Consider the following 17,738-nt stretch of genomic DNA (forward strand, 5'->3'; position numbering starts at 1 on the left):
AATAATGACAAGCACAAATGGACTTGATATTTTCAAATACTTCCTTTTACATAAATTATGAGGAAAAACCATATTTTTATCTATTTCCCCATCAAACAATTAGTAATAAGTGTAATTTTTAAAAGCTGTTTGATAAGGTTAGCGTGCATTACAAATATATAGTATTCATTCTTACAGCACCTCCAAGTGAAGAGGACTTAGAGGTGATCATTCTAAGAAGCTAATGCTTTCCCCTATGTGTTTGAATTTCTGAAGAATGGTTAATACTGTTTTAGAACATACAAGGGATTTTTTAGACCTCACAGAATACCCTAAGGCCTTTTTAAATCTAAGATTAGTTTTTACTAAACCCTGACATAAACTGCTTATTACTTCAACTCTGAAGAATTACATGGTCTAAATCTTTTTATGTTTTCATGGCTTTTCAGACAGACTTTTTGCCTATGAGAAAGATGACATTTAATCTCTTAGAGCTTGAGTTTGTTAACCTATCAAAATGACGATAATATTATTGCTATAAAAGTGTTTGAGGATTAAGTTAATACATGTAGAGCATATAGCAGATAATTTTAAATTCTTAGTTTCTGGGTTGTCATGGGCAGTGGGAAGTCTAGCAGTGCCTATTAGGATAACAGGACCCATTAATTGGGATTCCTGGTATGCTCTTGCTCAATGATTAAATATTCAGCCATGGCCTTTGCTTATTGTCCAGGCCTCTGCTTCATTGTCTAGCTGTCTGTAAGGCCACATGTGCCTGCCTAATTTCCTGAACTTACTGCCACTGCCAAGTCTACGGTTTCTTTCTCCTAGTGATCTTGATACATTTCATCAGTTATCTAGTTAGTATTAATGCTCTCCTGTTCTTCCTCCTCTGTGCTTTTTATTGTCTCATAGTGATAACTTATACCGCAGTTATGGCTTGAGTTTTGTCTCTACCTAGAAACTTTTCTGTCAGACCATCACAGAGTGTTTCAGAGTCTGAGCTATGAAGCTGGGCTCTCAGGATTTATTTTTAGCAGTTTTTCACTTCCATTAAAATTAATGCTGGCAATGCATTTTTGTTAGTTGGGACTTAAAACTTAAATTTTTTTCTTTAGAGGTAACACTTTTGGAGTATCACAGCACAGACTTGAAATTAGAGCCTGATCTTGCCAGGTTCTTGGGATTGCAGGACTCGGTGTCAAGTGCCCATCACAAAGCTTAGTGTGCAATGTGCATGAATAAATATTACTATTATTTCCCCCCACATTGCCTAGTTTTAGGTTGCTCTGGTTTGCTTTTCTCTTGCTGTGACAAGACAATATAACCAAAAGCAACTTGAGGAAGAAAGGAGTTTATTTCATCTTAACATTTTATGGTTCACCATAAAAGAAGGGCAGGGTAAGAACCTGGCAGTGGGGACTGAAGCAGAGACCAAGGAGTGCTGCCTACTGGCTTGCTCGGTTTGCTTCCTCATGCAGCCCAGGACCATCTCCTCGGGTGGCACTGCCCTTAGGGGCCTGAACCTTCAGTAGTCATCAGTTGTTACAGTTCTTTGTCTAGGGGTGAGACTGTGAGATTTCCCCCTGCTGAGTCAAGACCTCTATTGGGAGTGTCATTGTTCAGATCTCTCTATTAGGCAACCATATTTTTTGAGGTATAATAGGTATTGCTTCCCTGTTTCTCTGAGATATAATCTCACAACAGACTTCCATGTTCTCTGGTTCTACAACCTTTCTACCCCTCCTCTGATGTTTTCTGAGCCTTCAGGTGTAGGAACTGTGTTGGATAGATGTGTCTGGGGAGTGTTCCTTGTATCTGGGATCCTCTAAATCCATTTGTCTCTACTGAGAGCCAATTGTAGGGGGTTTTGTAATAGTCTCCATCTGCTATAAGAAGAAACATCTTTGATGGAGTGAGAATTGCACCTATTTGTGGGTTTGGAGATAAGTTTTAGAATGTGGTTAGAAACTATGCTGATCCAATAAAGTGAGAGGAATGCCTTCAAAATCCAGGACCTCGCTAGATCTGGAAGTTGGCTAGGTTTTGAGCAGCAGGCAAGATTTTCCTCCCATTCATTGGGCCATGAGTCCAATTAAACAGTTGTTGGTCCAGTCTGAGATGGGCACCATGATAGCACTTTTCATGATATCTTGCCGCACTTGCTTTAGTTCGTAGGAATCACAACAGGACATGACTGTTACATTGCTTCTCTTTCTTGGCAGCTTACACAGTACCTTTTGTTACTATGAAAGTTGAACCACAGAAAAAGAGACATTCATGTTCAGATCCAGCTCAGATTTTTTTAGTCATGTGTCTTAAAGTACATGGTGTGTTCAAGATAGATACTTACCTTCAATTTCCAAGAAGTGATTTTTTTTTAAGCTGCGATAACTAAAGGGTCTTCAACCAGAGGTTATTGTCATTGTTCCTAAAAAACTGTATGGTCCTCTTCAAGCAGCTTACAGACACTATTACAACTATACCACATCTAGGGGAACACATCTACAAAAGACTAACAAATGAGAAACAAAGAAAAGAAGAATGCAGGTACAAATGACAGCACACTCTGTCGCCATGGCTTCTTATCTTCATTAACAATCTCTGTACATGTTTCCTGTCAGCAAAATTATTTATTGTTAGAGGAGGGTCTTATAGGCTGCAGTCCATTGCAAGTAAACTTTGCTATTATTTCTGTAGAAATAGCAACATATTAATACCTGTTTTAAAAGGGAGGTGATAATGTATGTAAATGGTAATGATATATGTGTTTATCAGTTTGCTCAGCAGAAAGTGGAGAAGGCCTTGGAAAAAATTACTGAGAGTAAAAATAAGCTTGCCTATGAAAAGGGGAAACTCCAGGTATGAGACTTATCTTCCTATTTTTGTCTGATGTTTAAAATAGTAATTGTTCAATTAAATATATAGACTTTTAGAAAATCTCTGCCATTCAGTAACTCTGTAGCCTCTGATCCTCCTTAACTTCATTTCTTCATTATCAACCAAGTGACATCTCATAGACCAATAGTGTAACAATGAAATTACAACCCATTCTCTGTTTGAAGCTTTGTAACAGTCATCATATATATGGCCATGCTGTAAGAGCATAGGAAAAAACCCTGACATATTTGAGTCTGTAGAACTGAGTACTGTGGGATGTGAGTAATGTGACAGTACTGAGCTCTGGTTGCCTACCAGTTTTCTCCCCTGGTACCCACATTGCAGGAAGCTTGCCACTGATGTGGCTGAGCCTGACTTAGACCAACCCTAATGGAAACACTAATCTCTAATACCTCTAATTTGTGAGTTCTAAGTCTCAGGCACACATTAGAATCAGGTGGGATTTAAAAAAAAAATGTCCCAGTAGTAGAAAATGTTTATTTACCATTTCTTTAAAACACATCCAATTAGGAAAGGAAGACTGGAGGACCCATAGGAAATAATATGTAATAAGTTAAAAAAATGTCAATGGTAGAATGTAGGGTATCGGACATCTCCATATTTATAGACAGGCCTTTCAAGTTTTCTAATGCTTAAAAATGTCCATAATACATAAGAAATGTCAACTTAATGTAATGTCAACAAAAGCAATGAAATCAGAATTTAAGGCCTATACTTATCACTCTGTAAAGCTCCCCTGTTGAAGCCAGACATGATGAAATACACCTATAATCCAAGAACTCAAAGGGAAGTGGTAGGAGAACAATGAGGCCAGCCTGAGCTATATAGTGATGTCATCTCTCAAGAATAGTGAAAGATGCTCCCCAGATGACTCACGTGTAGCCACAGATGAGGACAGCTGGACTAAACAGTAGGAAATGGAGCCCACTTAGGCTCCAGACTGGCCAGATGAGTACTCTCACTATAGACTTACCAAATATGTCAGCATTCATGCCTCCCTCATATTAGAGTTAACAGGCAAACGAGGCTCAGAACTGGAAGGCACACTGAAAGTTAGTTAGTTGATAGGAGTTTGCCAATCTTCATTGACCAAGCAGATCTGACTGTGAGACTTCAAGGGCCTTAGAGAGTGAGGTGAATTACAGTCTAACACTACAAACAACTTACTTCAGTGTATTTTTATACACAAATGTGACAAAGAAAGCAATGATCCAAGGAGGGTTGTTTTGAGTTCAGAACACATGATCAGAAAAACATATAAATAAAGGTAGATAAGCAAATACTAAATATTGACAGAACAGCCCTTTCCCAGAACTGAAGTGGAAATTTCTGGTCATATCTAATGATGTAGACTCACACGATGATTTGCAGAAGCAGACTCACATACTGTTTTGCTGAGGCAAGACACATGAGAGGACCCATGATAATTTGGAGAGAATATAAATGGGACCAGTGACAGGGGGCTTGCATTGCTACCTATGCAGCTCTTCATTGGTCTCACACCTTCGTTGATCTTCATTCCATTGAGAGAGGTACTACAGAAAACTCCTGGCATTCTGGGTGGTCCTGGTTGCGCCCACTGACTGATGCAGAGAGGCCTGGTGGTTTCTGCTGGATCCTGCCAGCTGACACTGTTAAACTGGACTGCTGGTAGCCTGACAGTGAAGATTAAAATCTCCCCAAAATCTACTTCTAAATAAGTCCACATCCCCTTATCCTATTTACCATTTTCTTCCTACCTTTGGATGGTGGGATAAAAGGTGGAGTCAAAGCATTTAAAAACCTTTATTAACATAGGTTTTAAAAAATTTAAGCCTACAGGTGGCACCAAGCATACCTTACAGAACATTCTCAGGACAGACCAATTTTACACACAATTGCCTGACACATACTATAGGTTACATCTGGAAAGGTACAAAAGCAAAGCAGAAGGCCATGTTCAGATCCAGGGAACACTGAAGATAGAACTCAGCACATCCTTTCATTAAATTGGGTCTATAGCTATATTCTCACATCCAACAAGAATAAACATGGCTTCTCTCACAGTTACCCCAAGGCATTGTTCACTATGCATCATTCTTTTTACCATATTCCAACGTTTATGAAACAGTGACAATGTTAATAGCCAAATTAAAAAAATTTTGTTAGTTAATTAGTACAATTTAGTTAATATCTCCTAGAGATTTGTTGCTTGTCTATATGTGTAATTATCTATATCTGTATAATATCAGACATACTGCTTATCTTTATGTCAGTCAAGCCTTGGGCCAGCACATTTTAAAGCACTGATTCCTCTGTCTTGCAGAGTAATATGAAGGATGAGCTATCTACCAAATATGGCCAAGATTCTAGGCTGCTATGTATTCTTAAACTTGGCTGTATTGGGTTAGAAATGTTACATAGGAAGTATGTGTCAAAGTTGAGCATGGTGGCACATTCCTATGGTCTCACTTGAAGAGCTAAGTATTATGCCTTGATTTATTGAGTGCGGTGATGAGTTGTGAGTGTATGTGAATGTACTAAGTTGTTGCCTGTGGCTTTTTTCCCTGTGAGAACAAAATTTGCCACTGATGTAATCAGGATTGACTTATACCAACCTCATGAGGATGCTGGTATCTACTAAATAAGTGGTTCTAAGACATAGCTACATATTAGAACATGGCTTGATGGGTTTTTAAAAAAATGAGATAAAGATAACTATATAATCAGTACTCATACCAGGAAATAGAATATTCACAGCACCAGGACCTCCTTTCAGGGACTTCTGACACCTCTGGTTAGTTGCCTGGACTTTGATTCTGGGTAAGCATACGCTATGTGTTTTCTCCTTATCTCCTTTCTCTTCTCAGTAGTGTAAATGCAAACTTTGCTGTACTGCTTGTGGTGGGTCTGTGGTGTAAACTGATGGGTGGTACATTGTAATCATTAGGCAGGGGCCACAGAAATAAAAATGACCAGGCTGTATTGAACTTGCCATAGCTGCAGGAATGTGTTTCTTATTTGTAGTCAAATGTATTTGGAGTTGAGGCTCAGGTCAGTGGTAGAATACTTGCCTAGCATAGCTAACAGCTAACAGCTGGGCTAAACAATGTGAAATGAAGCCCACTTAGGCTCAGGACCGGACAGATGAAATGTTGAGTACTCTCATAATACGCTTGCCAAACATGTCAACATTCGTTCTTCCCTCACAGTAAAGTGAGCAGACAAACGAGGTTCAGAGCTGGAAGGCAAAATGAAAGGCAGTTGATATGAGTTATGTTTATTGAATGGTCCTGGCTTTACTCTCAGCACCAATACTCAGCACAAACTGGAATTTTAAAAATTGGCTACTTGGGTTATTTCTAACTCTAAATCTCATTTCAGCTTACAAATGGACTACCATTATAGATATGTCCTACTTTATTTCAATTTTGCAATGTATACTAAAAATATCTGGTTAATGTAATGACTCAATATTTATATTACAGTGCAAACAGGTTAAAAGGGGCTCTTTTAATGTTTTGGCTGTCAAATAATTCATGTAGCTATAGGTACCAATACATATTGCTATCTATATGGATATATAATGTATGCTGTGAGTGTGTGTGTGTGTGCATGTGTGTGTGTGCGTGTGTGTGTGTATGCGTGTGTGTGTGCGTGTGTGTGTATGCGTGTGTGTGTGCGCGCGCGTGTGTGCGCGCGTGTGTGTATGTGTGTGTATGCGTGTGTGTGTGTGCATGCGTGTGTGTGCACGTGTGTGCATGCACACATACATATATTCAGACCAGTGGGACAGTTTGAGCATCCTTGGCTTAGGTTAGTCGTGCTCCCAGACTTCCGGATAAGCTGCTCAGAGTGGATTTTAATCCTGACCAAATCACCACAGTCGAGGGAGCAGGGTTCTTTTGCTTCTGATAGTGCCTCTGTGTTCCTTCCCATTTTAAATATCCCAGTAAGAATTCCTACCAAATAATAAAGATAAAGTACCTTAGCTGATGGTGTACTGTACTTCACTGTTCCTCAGTGGCTACAACATGGGTGTCCTAAGGGTGAAGTAAAACATTATTCCATAAAAAAGTAATCGTACTTAAATCTCACAGTAATCCTCCTGCCTCTGCTTCCTAAGGACTAAGCTAACAGGTATGTACCACCATGCCTTTTGGGGATAGTTTTAAAATACTATGCAATATATAAGCGCTCTATCTATTTTACTTTCCTAGTTTTCTTTGAGCAAAACACAAGTCAGTCTGTCTGTCTGTCTGTCTCTCTCTCTCTCTCTCTCTCTCTCTCTCTCTCTCTCTCTCTCTCTCCTTCTAATTACCTACATTCAGAAGATATTCTGAATACTGGTATCATAGTTTACTTGCCATAGTGTCCATTTGGACTTTCCTTAGGCCACAGAAAGCAGATGCGTGGTCTTAGCTCATTTACACAGCTGTAGCCTGCTTGTAGCAACGAGTTAAGACAGAATTGTTTGCAACATTAGAAAAATGTAGGATTTGCTTTTCAAGTTTCAAGTTTCCTCTAATTTTTTAAACAAAACGCATGACGTCTTCCTCCACTCGTTCTCTCTTTTCCTTGTAGATAAAAGTCAAACAGCTAGAAGAACAGCTGCACACTTTTACTGAAACCAGGCTGCACAACGACCACCTACAAAGACAGAATAAGGCTTTAGAGGTCAAGCATGCTCAGGTATGACTACACTGCAGAAAGATTGCTTTGAGGTAAAGTTAGGGTGGTGCGGGGTTAAGGCATGCTCGGTGCCTCTCCCCTCCCCACACAATCCTACAAAGGTGAGTATCTTGACTCAGCTTAGACCTCTGCCATCTGTGGATAAGATTCTGCTGACACAGAGGGAGTTATAAGATGCTCTCACCAGAATATGACTCTGATAAACATGCTTCGTCTTTATAAATGTAGCATTCATGAAAGCTTGTTGAATAAGAAGCTCCGCCCTTCAGAAAAAAAAACAAAAACCATGCTGCTTTCATGACCACTCCCGAGGAGCACTGTTATAAAATATTTGTATGGGTTTCATAAGCTCAAAGTTTCTGAGTTTGAGCCTTAACTTTTTTTGGCAAATGTGAGGAACAAGTGTCTTCTTTTTAACTGTAGGCAACCTCGGAGCGGAGTGCCAGCCAGGCATCTCAGCAGCAGACAGAGGCTCACCTGAGAGAGGAGTTAGTAGAGAAGCGGCTCCCTTAGTGCAGTGGCTGGAGAGGCTGACACTCTTATAGGCCACACAGCAGTGCAGTGAGTGAGTCGTTAAGCAAGCAAAGTACAGAAAGTGCTTAGTAAGGAATTAAACCCATAAATATTTTACTGAAAGAAAGCAATTCAGCCCAGTGATTACAAATTTAGTATATTTGTAACTATGGTGCAAATAAGTAGCATATTTTACAATGATTGTAAAAACTAACTCATTGAGGCTGAAACCTCTGTCTGTGACCTTGTGTTCAGATCCCACCATCACCACGGTACTAGAATAGGTCTTCAAATGGAATGCCCAGGGGCTTCTAACCAACTGACTCGGCTGATGAGTGGTGAGGTCACAAAGCTCTGAGAGGCTGTCATTAGCGATCCTGTCCTGGGGAAGCTCAGGTTGTGGCCTGCTTCTTCACTAGGTCATAGATAGCGGTGTGCTCTTTTCAATTTTGAAGCCAAGGAATATAGTTTCTTGCTTCTTCCCGAACTTTCTGCTATTCTTCCTACTAAAGTGGGTATTCCTTAAAAACCAAGCCTTAGATTACGTGATTCTGCAACTTGTAGCTAGTAATGCCTCCAAGAAGAAGGAAATCTCCAGAGAGGCCCACATCTTCTAAATCCCTCGAAGGCTCTCGGTTTTATGTCAGTAATGTAAAGGAAAGGGCAACAGCCGTCACCCTGCCCAGCGTCGTCCCAAGTATGACACGCCGCGTGAGCTTTGCACCTACCCTGCCTTCTGTGCGCGTGTCTCAGGGGATAGGAGACTCCAGAATCTCCCTAAAGACTCTCTTAAATGCTATTAAAACCATGGAGGGAAGGCTAGAGGGCAAAATAGACACTCTCGCCTCAAGACCCTTGCTAAGTGAGGAATCATCAAATTTTCTTAAACAGGATTCGGTAAGTGAGGATCACACATTAAATCTTTTTTTTTTAAACATTGGTTATTTTATTTATTTACATTTCAAATGTCCCCCTTCTCAGTTTCCCCTCCACAAAACCCCCATCCCATCCCCCTTCCCCTTTGCCTCTATGAGGTGCTCCTTCTCCCACTCACCCACTCCCACCTCACTGCTCTAGCATCCCCCTACCCTGGGTCTTCAAGCCTCCACAGGACCAAGGGCCTCCCCTCCCATTGATGCCAGATAAGGCTGTCATCTGTTGCATATGCAGCTGGAGCCATGGGTCCTTCCATGGGTACTCTTTGGTTGGTGGTTTAGTCCTGGGAGCTCTTGGCAGTCCAGTTAGTTGATATTGTTTTCCCTGTGAGGTTGCAATCCCCTTGAGTCCTTCCCCAGTTCTTCCGTTGGGGTCCCCAGGCTCAGACGGATGGCTGGCTGTGAGTATCTGCATCTGCATTAGTCAGGTGCTGGCAGAACCTCTCGGGGGTCAGCCTACCAGGTTTCATGGCATCAGCAATAGTGCCTGGGTTTGGTGTCTGCATATGGGATGGATCCCTAGGTGGGGCGGTCTCTGGACGGCCTTTCCTTCAGTCTCTGCTCCATTGTTTTGTTCCTGCATTTCCTTTCAATAGAAACAAATCTGGGTTAAAATTTTTGAGATGAAGGGCTGGAAAGATGGCTCAGTGATTAGGAGCACTGATTGTTCTTCCAGAGGTCCTGAGTTCAATTCCCAGCAACCACATGGTGGCTCACAACCATCTGTAATGAGACCCAGTCCCCTCTTCTGGCATGTCTGAAGACAGCTACAATGTACTTATCTAAATAAAATAAATAAATCTTTAAAAAAATCTTTTTGAGATGAGTCCCTCAAATGGGGGTCATGACTATCTACTGGAGGTGGTCTATAGAGCCTCTATAGAGGCTCCCTTTTGTTGGGTATTTCTGCTAATGTCATCCCGTTAGGTCCTGGGAGCCTCTAGCTTCCCTGGCCTGTGGGAATTTCCAGTGGCTACCCCCAGTTCCCCATCCCCCACTGCTACATATTTCTATTCAATTTCCTGACCCTCTGTACTTCAATCCTATTCGTTCCTATACCTGACCCTGCCCCCCTTTTCTTCCCTCCCCCTCCTGTCTCCCTCCCAGGTACTTCCCTCCCTCTACCTCCTGTGATTATAGGGAAATTTCATTCTTATTTATTAATTTAGAATGTAGTAGCAATCTAGAAACATGTTTAACTAGATGAGTAACAAGGATTTCGCCAATAATAAAAACTAATTATATAAATTAAAACAATCAGTTTTGCTGACACATAATTTCATTTGGATCACAGAAAAGTTGGTTTAATAACAACTGACTTTTCCAAAGTAAGCTTTGATATTTTAAAATTCAAAATTTATACATAATCATAATTTGAATTGAAATAATAATTAGCTAAAGATTGCTTGTTAAACCAGAAATATATTGATCTAAGAAGTCCAAATGTATTAAACATTTAGAAATATTTTGGAGTAAGCTTGTTAAAGTATCAACCTTCATATTTATTACTTCAATTTATAAATAGTAACCACCATAGCTTATTTTCCAAAAAGGATGTGTTTATATATTCTCAGTATTTTTGCTGGTGGAAATACATATAAAAATAATTAGGGAAATACAAATAAAACCAGAGGGAAATACTACCAAACATCTATTGGAAATTTTCACTCTTTGTATTGGTTTAAGGGTTTATGCAAATGTCAGAAGCTGCCAGCTTATACACCTTATGTATATGCAGTTTTCTCTATGTCAGTTACACTTCAGTAAAGCACTGTGGAAAGCACTTTATGAATGTATTAAAAAGATTGACCTATTAAGATGGTCACCATTTTTTAAAATTTTTTATTATACATTTCTTTACTTACATTTCAAAGGTTATTCCCCTTCCTGGTTTTCTCTCCCTATTCCCTTCCCTCTCCCTCCCCCATACTGGTATTCCCCCTATACTCCCCCCTTATTGCCCTGCACTGGGGGTTCAACCTTGGTAAGACCAAGGGCTTTCCCTTGCACTGGTGCCCCAACAAGGCTATTCTCTGCTATGCATGCAGTTGGAGCCCTGGGTCAATCCATGTATAGTCTTTCAGAAGTGGTTTAGTCCCTGGAAGCTCTGGTTGGTTGGCATTGTTGTTTTTATGGGGTTGCAAGCTCCTTTAACTCTTTCAATACTTCCTCTAATTCCCCCCAAGGGGGTCCTATTCTCAGTTCGGTGATTTCCTGCTAGCACTGACCTCTGTATTGGACATGCTGTGGATGTGTCTCTCAGGAGAGCTCCATATCCAGTCCCTTTCCGCATGCATTTTTTAGCTTCATCAATCTTATCTAGTTTTGGTGACTGTATATATATGGGCCACATGTATGTCAGGCTCTGAATGGCTATTCCTTGAGTCGCTGCTCTAAACTTTGCTTCCATATCCCCTCCTATGCATATTTTCCCCTTTTAAGAAGGAGTGGGAGCATCTGCATTTTGGTCATCCTTCTTCTTGAGCTTCCTGTGGTCTGTGGATTCCATCTTGGGTAATTAGAACTTTTTGGCTAATATCCATTTATCCATGAGTGCATACCAAGTGTGTTTTTCTGTGATTGAGTTACCTCACTCAGGATGGTATTTTCTAGTTCATTCCATTTGCCTATGAATTTCATGAAGTCATTGTTTTTGATAGTTGAGTAGTACTCCATTGTGTAGATGTACCACATTTTTTTAATCCTTTCCTCTGTTGAAGGGCATCTGGGTTCTTTCTACCTTCTGGCTATTATAAATAAGGCTGCTATGAACATAGTGGAGCATGTGTCTTTGTTGTATGTTGGAGCATCTTTTGGGTATATGCCCAAGAGAAGTATAGCTGGGTCCTCAGGTAGTGTAATGTCCAATTGTCTGAGGAACCTCCAGACTGATTTCCAGAGGGGTTGTACCAGTTTGCAATCCAGCCAACAATGGAGGAGTGTTCCTCTTTCTCCACATCCTCGCCAGCATCTGCTGTCACTTGAGTTTTTTATCTTAGCCATACTGACTGGTGTGAGGTGGAATCTCGGGGTTGTTTTAATTTGCATTTCCCTCATGACTAAGGATGTTGAACATTTCCTTAGGTGCCTCTCGGTCATTCGATAATCCTCAACTGAGAATGTTCTGTTTAGCTCTGTACCCCATTTTTTTTAATATTTATTCATTTATTATATATAAGTACACTGTAGCTGTCTTCAGACACACCAGAAGAGGGCATCGGATCTCTTTACAGATGGTTGTGAGCCACCATGTGGTTGCTGGGATTTGAACTCAGGACCTCTGGAAGAGCAGTCGGTGCTCTTAACCGCTGAGCCATCTCTCCAGCCCTGTACCCCATTTTTTAATAGGGTTATTTGTCTCCCTGCGGTCTAACTTCTTGAGTTCTTTGTATATTTTGGATATTAGCCCTCTATCAGATGTAGGATTGGTAAAGATTTTTAACCAATCTGTTGGTTGCCGTTTTGTCCTAATGACAGTGTCTTTTGCTTTACAAAAGCTTTGCAGTTTTATGACTTCCCATTTGTCAATTCTTGATCTTAGCCATTGGTGTTTTATTCAGGAAATTTTCCCCAATGCCCATGTGTTCGAGACTCTTCCCCACTTTTTCTTCTATTAGTTTGAATGTATCTGGTTTGATGTGGAGGTCCTTGATCCACTTGGACTTAAGCTTTGTACATGGTGATAAGAATGGATCAATTTGCATTCTTCTACATGCTGACCTCCAGTTGAAACAGCACCATGCTTTTAAAAATGCTACCTTTCTTCCATTGGATGATTTTAGCTCCTTTGTCAAAGATCAAGTGACTATAGGTGTGTGGGTTCATTTCTAGGTCTTCAATTCTATTCCACTGATCTACCTGCCTGTCTCTGTACCATTACCATACAATTTTTATTACTATTGTTCTGTAATCCTACTTGAAGTCAGGGATGGTGATTCCCCCAGAAGTTCTTTTATTGTTGAGTATAGTTTTCACTATCCTGGGTTTTTTGTTACTCAAAATGAATTTGCAAATTGCTCTTTCTTACTCTATAAAGAATTGAGTAGGAATTTTGATGGGGATTACATTGAATCTGCAGATTGCTTTTGGCAAAATAGCCATCTTTACTATATTAATCCTGCCAATCCATGAGCATGAAACATCTTTCCATCTTCTGAGATCTTCCTCAATTTCTTTCTTCAGAGATTTGAAGTTCTTCTCATACAGATCTTTCACTTGCTTGGTTAAAGTCACACCAAGGTATTTTATGTTATTTGGGACTATTGTGAAGGGTGTTATTTCCTTAATTTCGTTCTCAGTCTGTTTATGCTTTGAGTAGAGGAGGCTACTTATTTGTTTGAGTTAATTTTATACCCTGACACTTTGCTGAAGTTGTTTATCAGGTTAAGTAGTTCTCTGGTGGAACTTTTGGGGTCACTTAAGTACACTATCATCTGCAAATAGTGATATTTTGATTTCTTCCCTTCCAATTTATATCCCTTTGACCCCCTTTCGCTGTCTGATTGTTCTGGCTAGACTTCGAGTATTATATTGAATAAGTAGGGAGAGAGTGAGCAGCCTTGTCTTTCCCTGATTTTAGTGGGATTGCTTCAAGTTTCTCTCCATTTAGTGTGATGTTAGCTACTGGTTTGCTGTATATTGCTTTTACTATGTTTAGATATGGGCCTTGAATTCCTGATCTTTCCAGGACTTTTATCATGAAGGGGTGTTAAATTTTGTCAAATGCTTTCTCAGTATCTAATGAAATGACCATGTGGTTCTTATCTTTAAGTTTGTTTATATAGTGGATTACATTGATGGATTTTCATATATTAAACCATCCCTGCATCCCTGGGATGAAGCCTACTTGATAATGATGGATGATCATTGTGATATGTTCTTGGATTCAGTTTGCAAGAATTTTATTGGGTGTTTTTGCATCAGTATTCATAAGGGAAATTGGTCTGAAGTTCTCTCTTTGTTGGGTCTTTGTATGGTTTAGGTATAAGAGTAATTGTGGCTTCATAGAAGGAATTCGGTAGTGCTCCATCTGTTTCAATTTTGTGGAATAGTTTGGATAATATTGGTATGAGGTCTTCTATGAAGGTCTGATAGAATTCTGCACTAAACCCGTCTGGACCTGGGCTCTTTTTGGTTGGGAGACCTTTAATGACTGCTTCTATTTCCTTAGGAGTTATGGGGTTGTTTAACTGGTTTATCTGTTCCTGATTTAACTTTGGTATCTGGTATCTGTCTAGAAAATTGTCCATTTCCTGCAGATTTTCCAGTTTTGTTGAATATAGGCTTTTGTAGTAGAATCTGATGATTTTTTTAATTTCTTCAGTTTCTGTTGTTATGTCTCCCTTTTCATTTCTGATTTTATTAATTTGGATACACTCTCTGTGACCTCTGGTTAGTCTGGCTAAGGATTTATCTATCTTGTTGGTTTTTCTTAAAGAACCACCTCCTGCTTTTGTTGATTCTTTGTATAGTCCTTTTCATTTCTACTTGGTTGATTTCAGCTCTGAGTTTGATTATTTCCTGTTCCTCTTGGGTTTATTTATTTCTTTTTGTTCTAGAGCTTTTAGGTGTGCTGTCAAGCTGCTGACATATGCTCTCTCCTGTTTCTTTCTGCAGGCACTCAGAGCTATGAGTTTTCCTCTTAGCACAGTTTTCATTGTGTCCCATAAGTTTGGGTATGTTGTACCATCGCTTTCATTAAATTCTAAGAAGTCTTTAATTTCTTTCTTTATTTCTTCCTTGACAAGGTTATCATTGAGTAGAGCATTGTTCAACTTCCATATATATGTGGACTTTCTGTCATTATTGTTGTTATTGAAGACCAGTCTTAGTGCGTGGTGATCTGATAGCATGCATGGGATTATTTCTATCTTCCTGTATCTGTTGAGGCCTGTTTTGTGACCGATTATATGGTCAATTTTGGAGAAGGTTCCATGAGGTGCTGAGAAGAAGGTATATCCTTTTGTTTTAGGATGGAATGTTCTGTAAATATCTGTTAAATCCACTTGGTTCATAACTTCAGTTAGTTTCTCTACGTCTCTGTTTAACTTCTGTTTCCATGATCTGTCCAGTGATGAGAGTGGGGTGTTGAAATCTCCTACTGTTATCATGTGAGGTGCAATGTATGCTTTGAGCTTTAGTAAGGTTTCTTTTATGAATGTAGGTGCCCTTGTATTTGAAGCATAGATATTTATGATTAAGAGTTCATCTCTGTGGATTTTTCCTTTGATGAATATGAAGTGTCCTTCCTTATCTTTTTTAATGACTTTTGTTTGAAAGTCAATTATTTTGATATTAGAATGGCTACTCCAGCTTGTTTCTTCGGGCCATTTATTTGGAAAATTGTTTTCCAGCCATTTACTCTGAGGTAGTGTCTGTCTTTGTCTCTGAGGTATATATCCTGCATACAGCAAAATGCTGGGTCCTCTTTATGTATTCAGTCTGTTAAAGTCTATTTCTTTTTATTGGGGAATTGAGTCCGTTGATGTTGAAAGATATTAAGGAATAGTGATTGTCGCTTCCTGTTATTTTCATTGTTAGAGGTAGAATTATGTTTATTTGTCTCTCTTTTGGTTTCATTGCAAGGAAATTATATTCTTGCTTTCTGTGTGGTGTAGTTTCTCTCCTTGTATTGGAGTTTCCCATCTATTATCCTTTGTAGGGCTGGATTTGTAGAACGATATTATGTAAATTTGGTTTTGTCATGGAATATCTTGGTTTCTCCATCTATGTTCATTGAGAGTTTTGATGGATACAGTAACCTGGGCTGGCATTTGTGTTCTCTTAGGGTCTGTATGACATCTGTCCAGGATCTTCTGGCTTTCATAGTCTCTGGTGAGAAGTCTGGTGTAATTCTGATAGGTCTGCCTTTATATATGTTACTTGACCTTTTTCCCTTACTGCTTTTAATATTCTTTCTTTGTTTTGTGCATTTTGGTGTTTTAACTATTATGTGACAGGAGGAATTTCTCTTCTTGTCCACTATTTGGAGTTCTGTGGGCTTCTTTTATGTTTATTGGCATCTCTTTCTTTAGGTTAGGGAAGTTTTCTTCTATAATTTTGTTGACTGTATTTACTGGCCCCTTAAGTTGGGAGTCTTCACTTTCTTCTATACCTATTATCCTTAGGTTTGATCTTCTCATTGTGTCCTGGATGTCCTGTATGTTTTGGACCAGTAGCTTTTTCCGTTTTACATTATCTTTGACAGTTGTGTCTATGTTTTCTATGTTATCTTCTGCCCCTGAGATTCCCTCTTCTATCTCTTGTATTTTGTTGGTGATGCTTGTGTCTATGGCTCCTTGTCTCTTCTTTTGGTTTTCTATATCCAGGGTTGTCTCCCTTTGTGCTTTCTTTATTGTTTCTAATTCCATTTTCAATTCCTCCACCTGTTTGGTTGTGTTTTCCTGTAATTCTTTCAGTGACTTTTGTGTTTCCTCTGTAAGGGCTTCTACTTGTTTACTTGTGCTTTCCTGCATTTCTCTAAGGGAGTTCTTTATGTCTTTCTTAAAGTCCTCCATCATTATCAAAAAATGTGATTTCAAATCTAAATTTTGCTTTTCTGGTGTGTTTTGATATCCAATACTTTCTTTGGTGGGAGTACTGGGCTCTGATGATGTCATGTAGTCTTGGTTTCTGTTGATTAGGTTCCTGAGCTTGCCTCTAGCCATTGGCTTGTCTCTGGTGTTTTCTTGTCTTGCTGTTTCTGGGAGTGACTTGGCCCTGCTGTAGGCATCTGTGTCAGCACTCCTGTAGAACTGTTTTTCTGTTTTCTTTCAGCCTTTCCTGAAAACAGGTACTCCGCTCTCAGCTGTGGAGGCACTCCTGGAAGACTGTCTTCCAGCTCTAGGCATGGGCAGGAATCAAAGGTCCTGCCCCTGATTGCTCGTGTAGGTCCTTGCACCCAGCGGGCACAGTTGGCACTATGCAATTCCCTCTTGGGTCTGGACTATGGTCAGAGAGTATTCTCCTCTGACTTCTCAGGAGTATCCATATTTCTGATGGTCCAGCTCTCTCCCCACGGGATTTGGGTGCAGGGAGCTGTTTGCTGGATCAATTCTGTCCTGGGTGCAGACCGTGGGTATCGGCGGCTGTCTGTTCTTATATCCCTCTGTCCAGAGCCAGTGTGCAGTTTCCCCTTGGACCAGGGATGTGGACCAAGGTGTGCAGAGGTGGCAGTCTGTCCTGCAGCCTCGGGATGTCCGCACTTCTGGGTGGTCCTCTTTCTTCCCCACAGGATTTGGGTACAGGGAACTTATGGGATGGTATCAGTTCACTTCCAGATAGAGTCAGGAAGAGAAGTGCCCTGACCCAGAGGACCTCTGCTTCTGTGTATCCTGAATCCACTGAAAGAGCAGATGAATGTATGTCAGGGAATGGCTGCGATTGGAGAGAGCAAATATAAAAAAGTGTAAATCCTGATGGAGAAGCTCTGCAGCCTGCTCATCCAGGGCACTCAGATACTCATGTGGGATCAGACTACGCTGAACTCTGTGTGTGTGCACACAAACACATACTCACACACACTCTCTCACATAAATAGAAGTTGAGAAGAAACCAATTGAGTTCTGTAACCTGGGTGGTAGTAAGATGACAGTTCACTGTGCTCACAACATTCTTTGTAGTGTTTTATAACTTTCTGAGACCCTACAGTTATTCTGAGATAGTTTTAGGAAGAGTAGCATATAAAGTCGTATGCTAATCTGGAATTATTGTACAGATTATGAAAACTGTCTTATACTT

At 40.0% G+C, this 17,738-nt stretch overlaps 1 protein-coding gene and 1 long non-coding RNA gene across 31 annotated transcripts in view; one reads left to right on the forward strand and one right to left on the reverse strand.

Moving 5' to 3' along the window:
- Ccdc150 (coiled-coil domain containing 150) overlaps positions 1-17,738 on the forward strand; it is a 115,683-nt gene that overhangs the window by 50,219 nt on the left and 47,726 nt on the right. For 28 of the 30 annotated variants that reach the window (XR_010054598.1, XR_010054599.1, XR_010054600.1 and 25 more), the window contains 2 exons: positions 2,758-2,841; positions 7,444-7,551. Coding sequence is in view for 16 of the 30 variants with exons in the window: in XM_039083603.2 (XP_038939531.1) it covers positions 2,758-2,841; positions 7,444-7,551 (192 nt within the window). In the remaining 14 variants the exon portion in view is untranslated. Of the gene's footprint in view, positions 1-2,757; positions 2,842-7,443; positions 7,552-8,299; positions 8,962-17,738 lie in introns of those variants that run through there. The other 2 variants (XM_039083611.2, XM_039083613.2) reach the window with 1 other exon arrangement.
- LOC134480576 (uncharacterized) lies at positions 5,828-8,347 on the reverse strand. The gene is made up of 3 exons (XR_010054983.1): positions 8,029-8,347; positions 6,847-7,509; positions 5,828-6,100 (listed from the first exon to the last, which is right to left on the reverse strand). It is a non-coding gene; the product is annotated as an uncharacterized LOC134480576 (long non-coding RNA).

This window comes from Rattus norvegicus, chromosome 9, assembly GCF_036323735.1.
Source record: "Rattus norvegicus strain BN/NHsdMcwi chromosome 9, GRCr8, whole genome shotgun sequence".
NCBI lineage: Eukaryota > Metazoa > Chordata > Mammalia > Rodentia > Muridae > Rattus > Rattus norvegicus.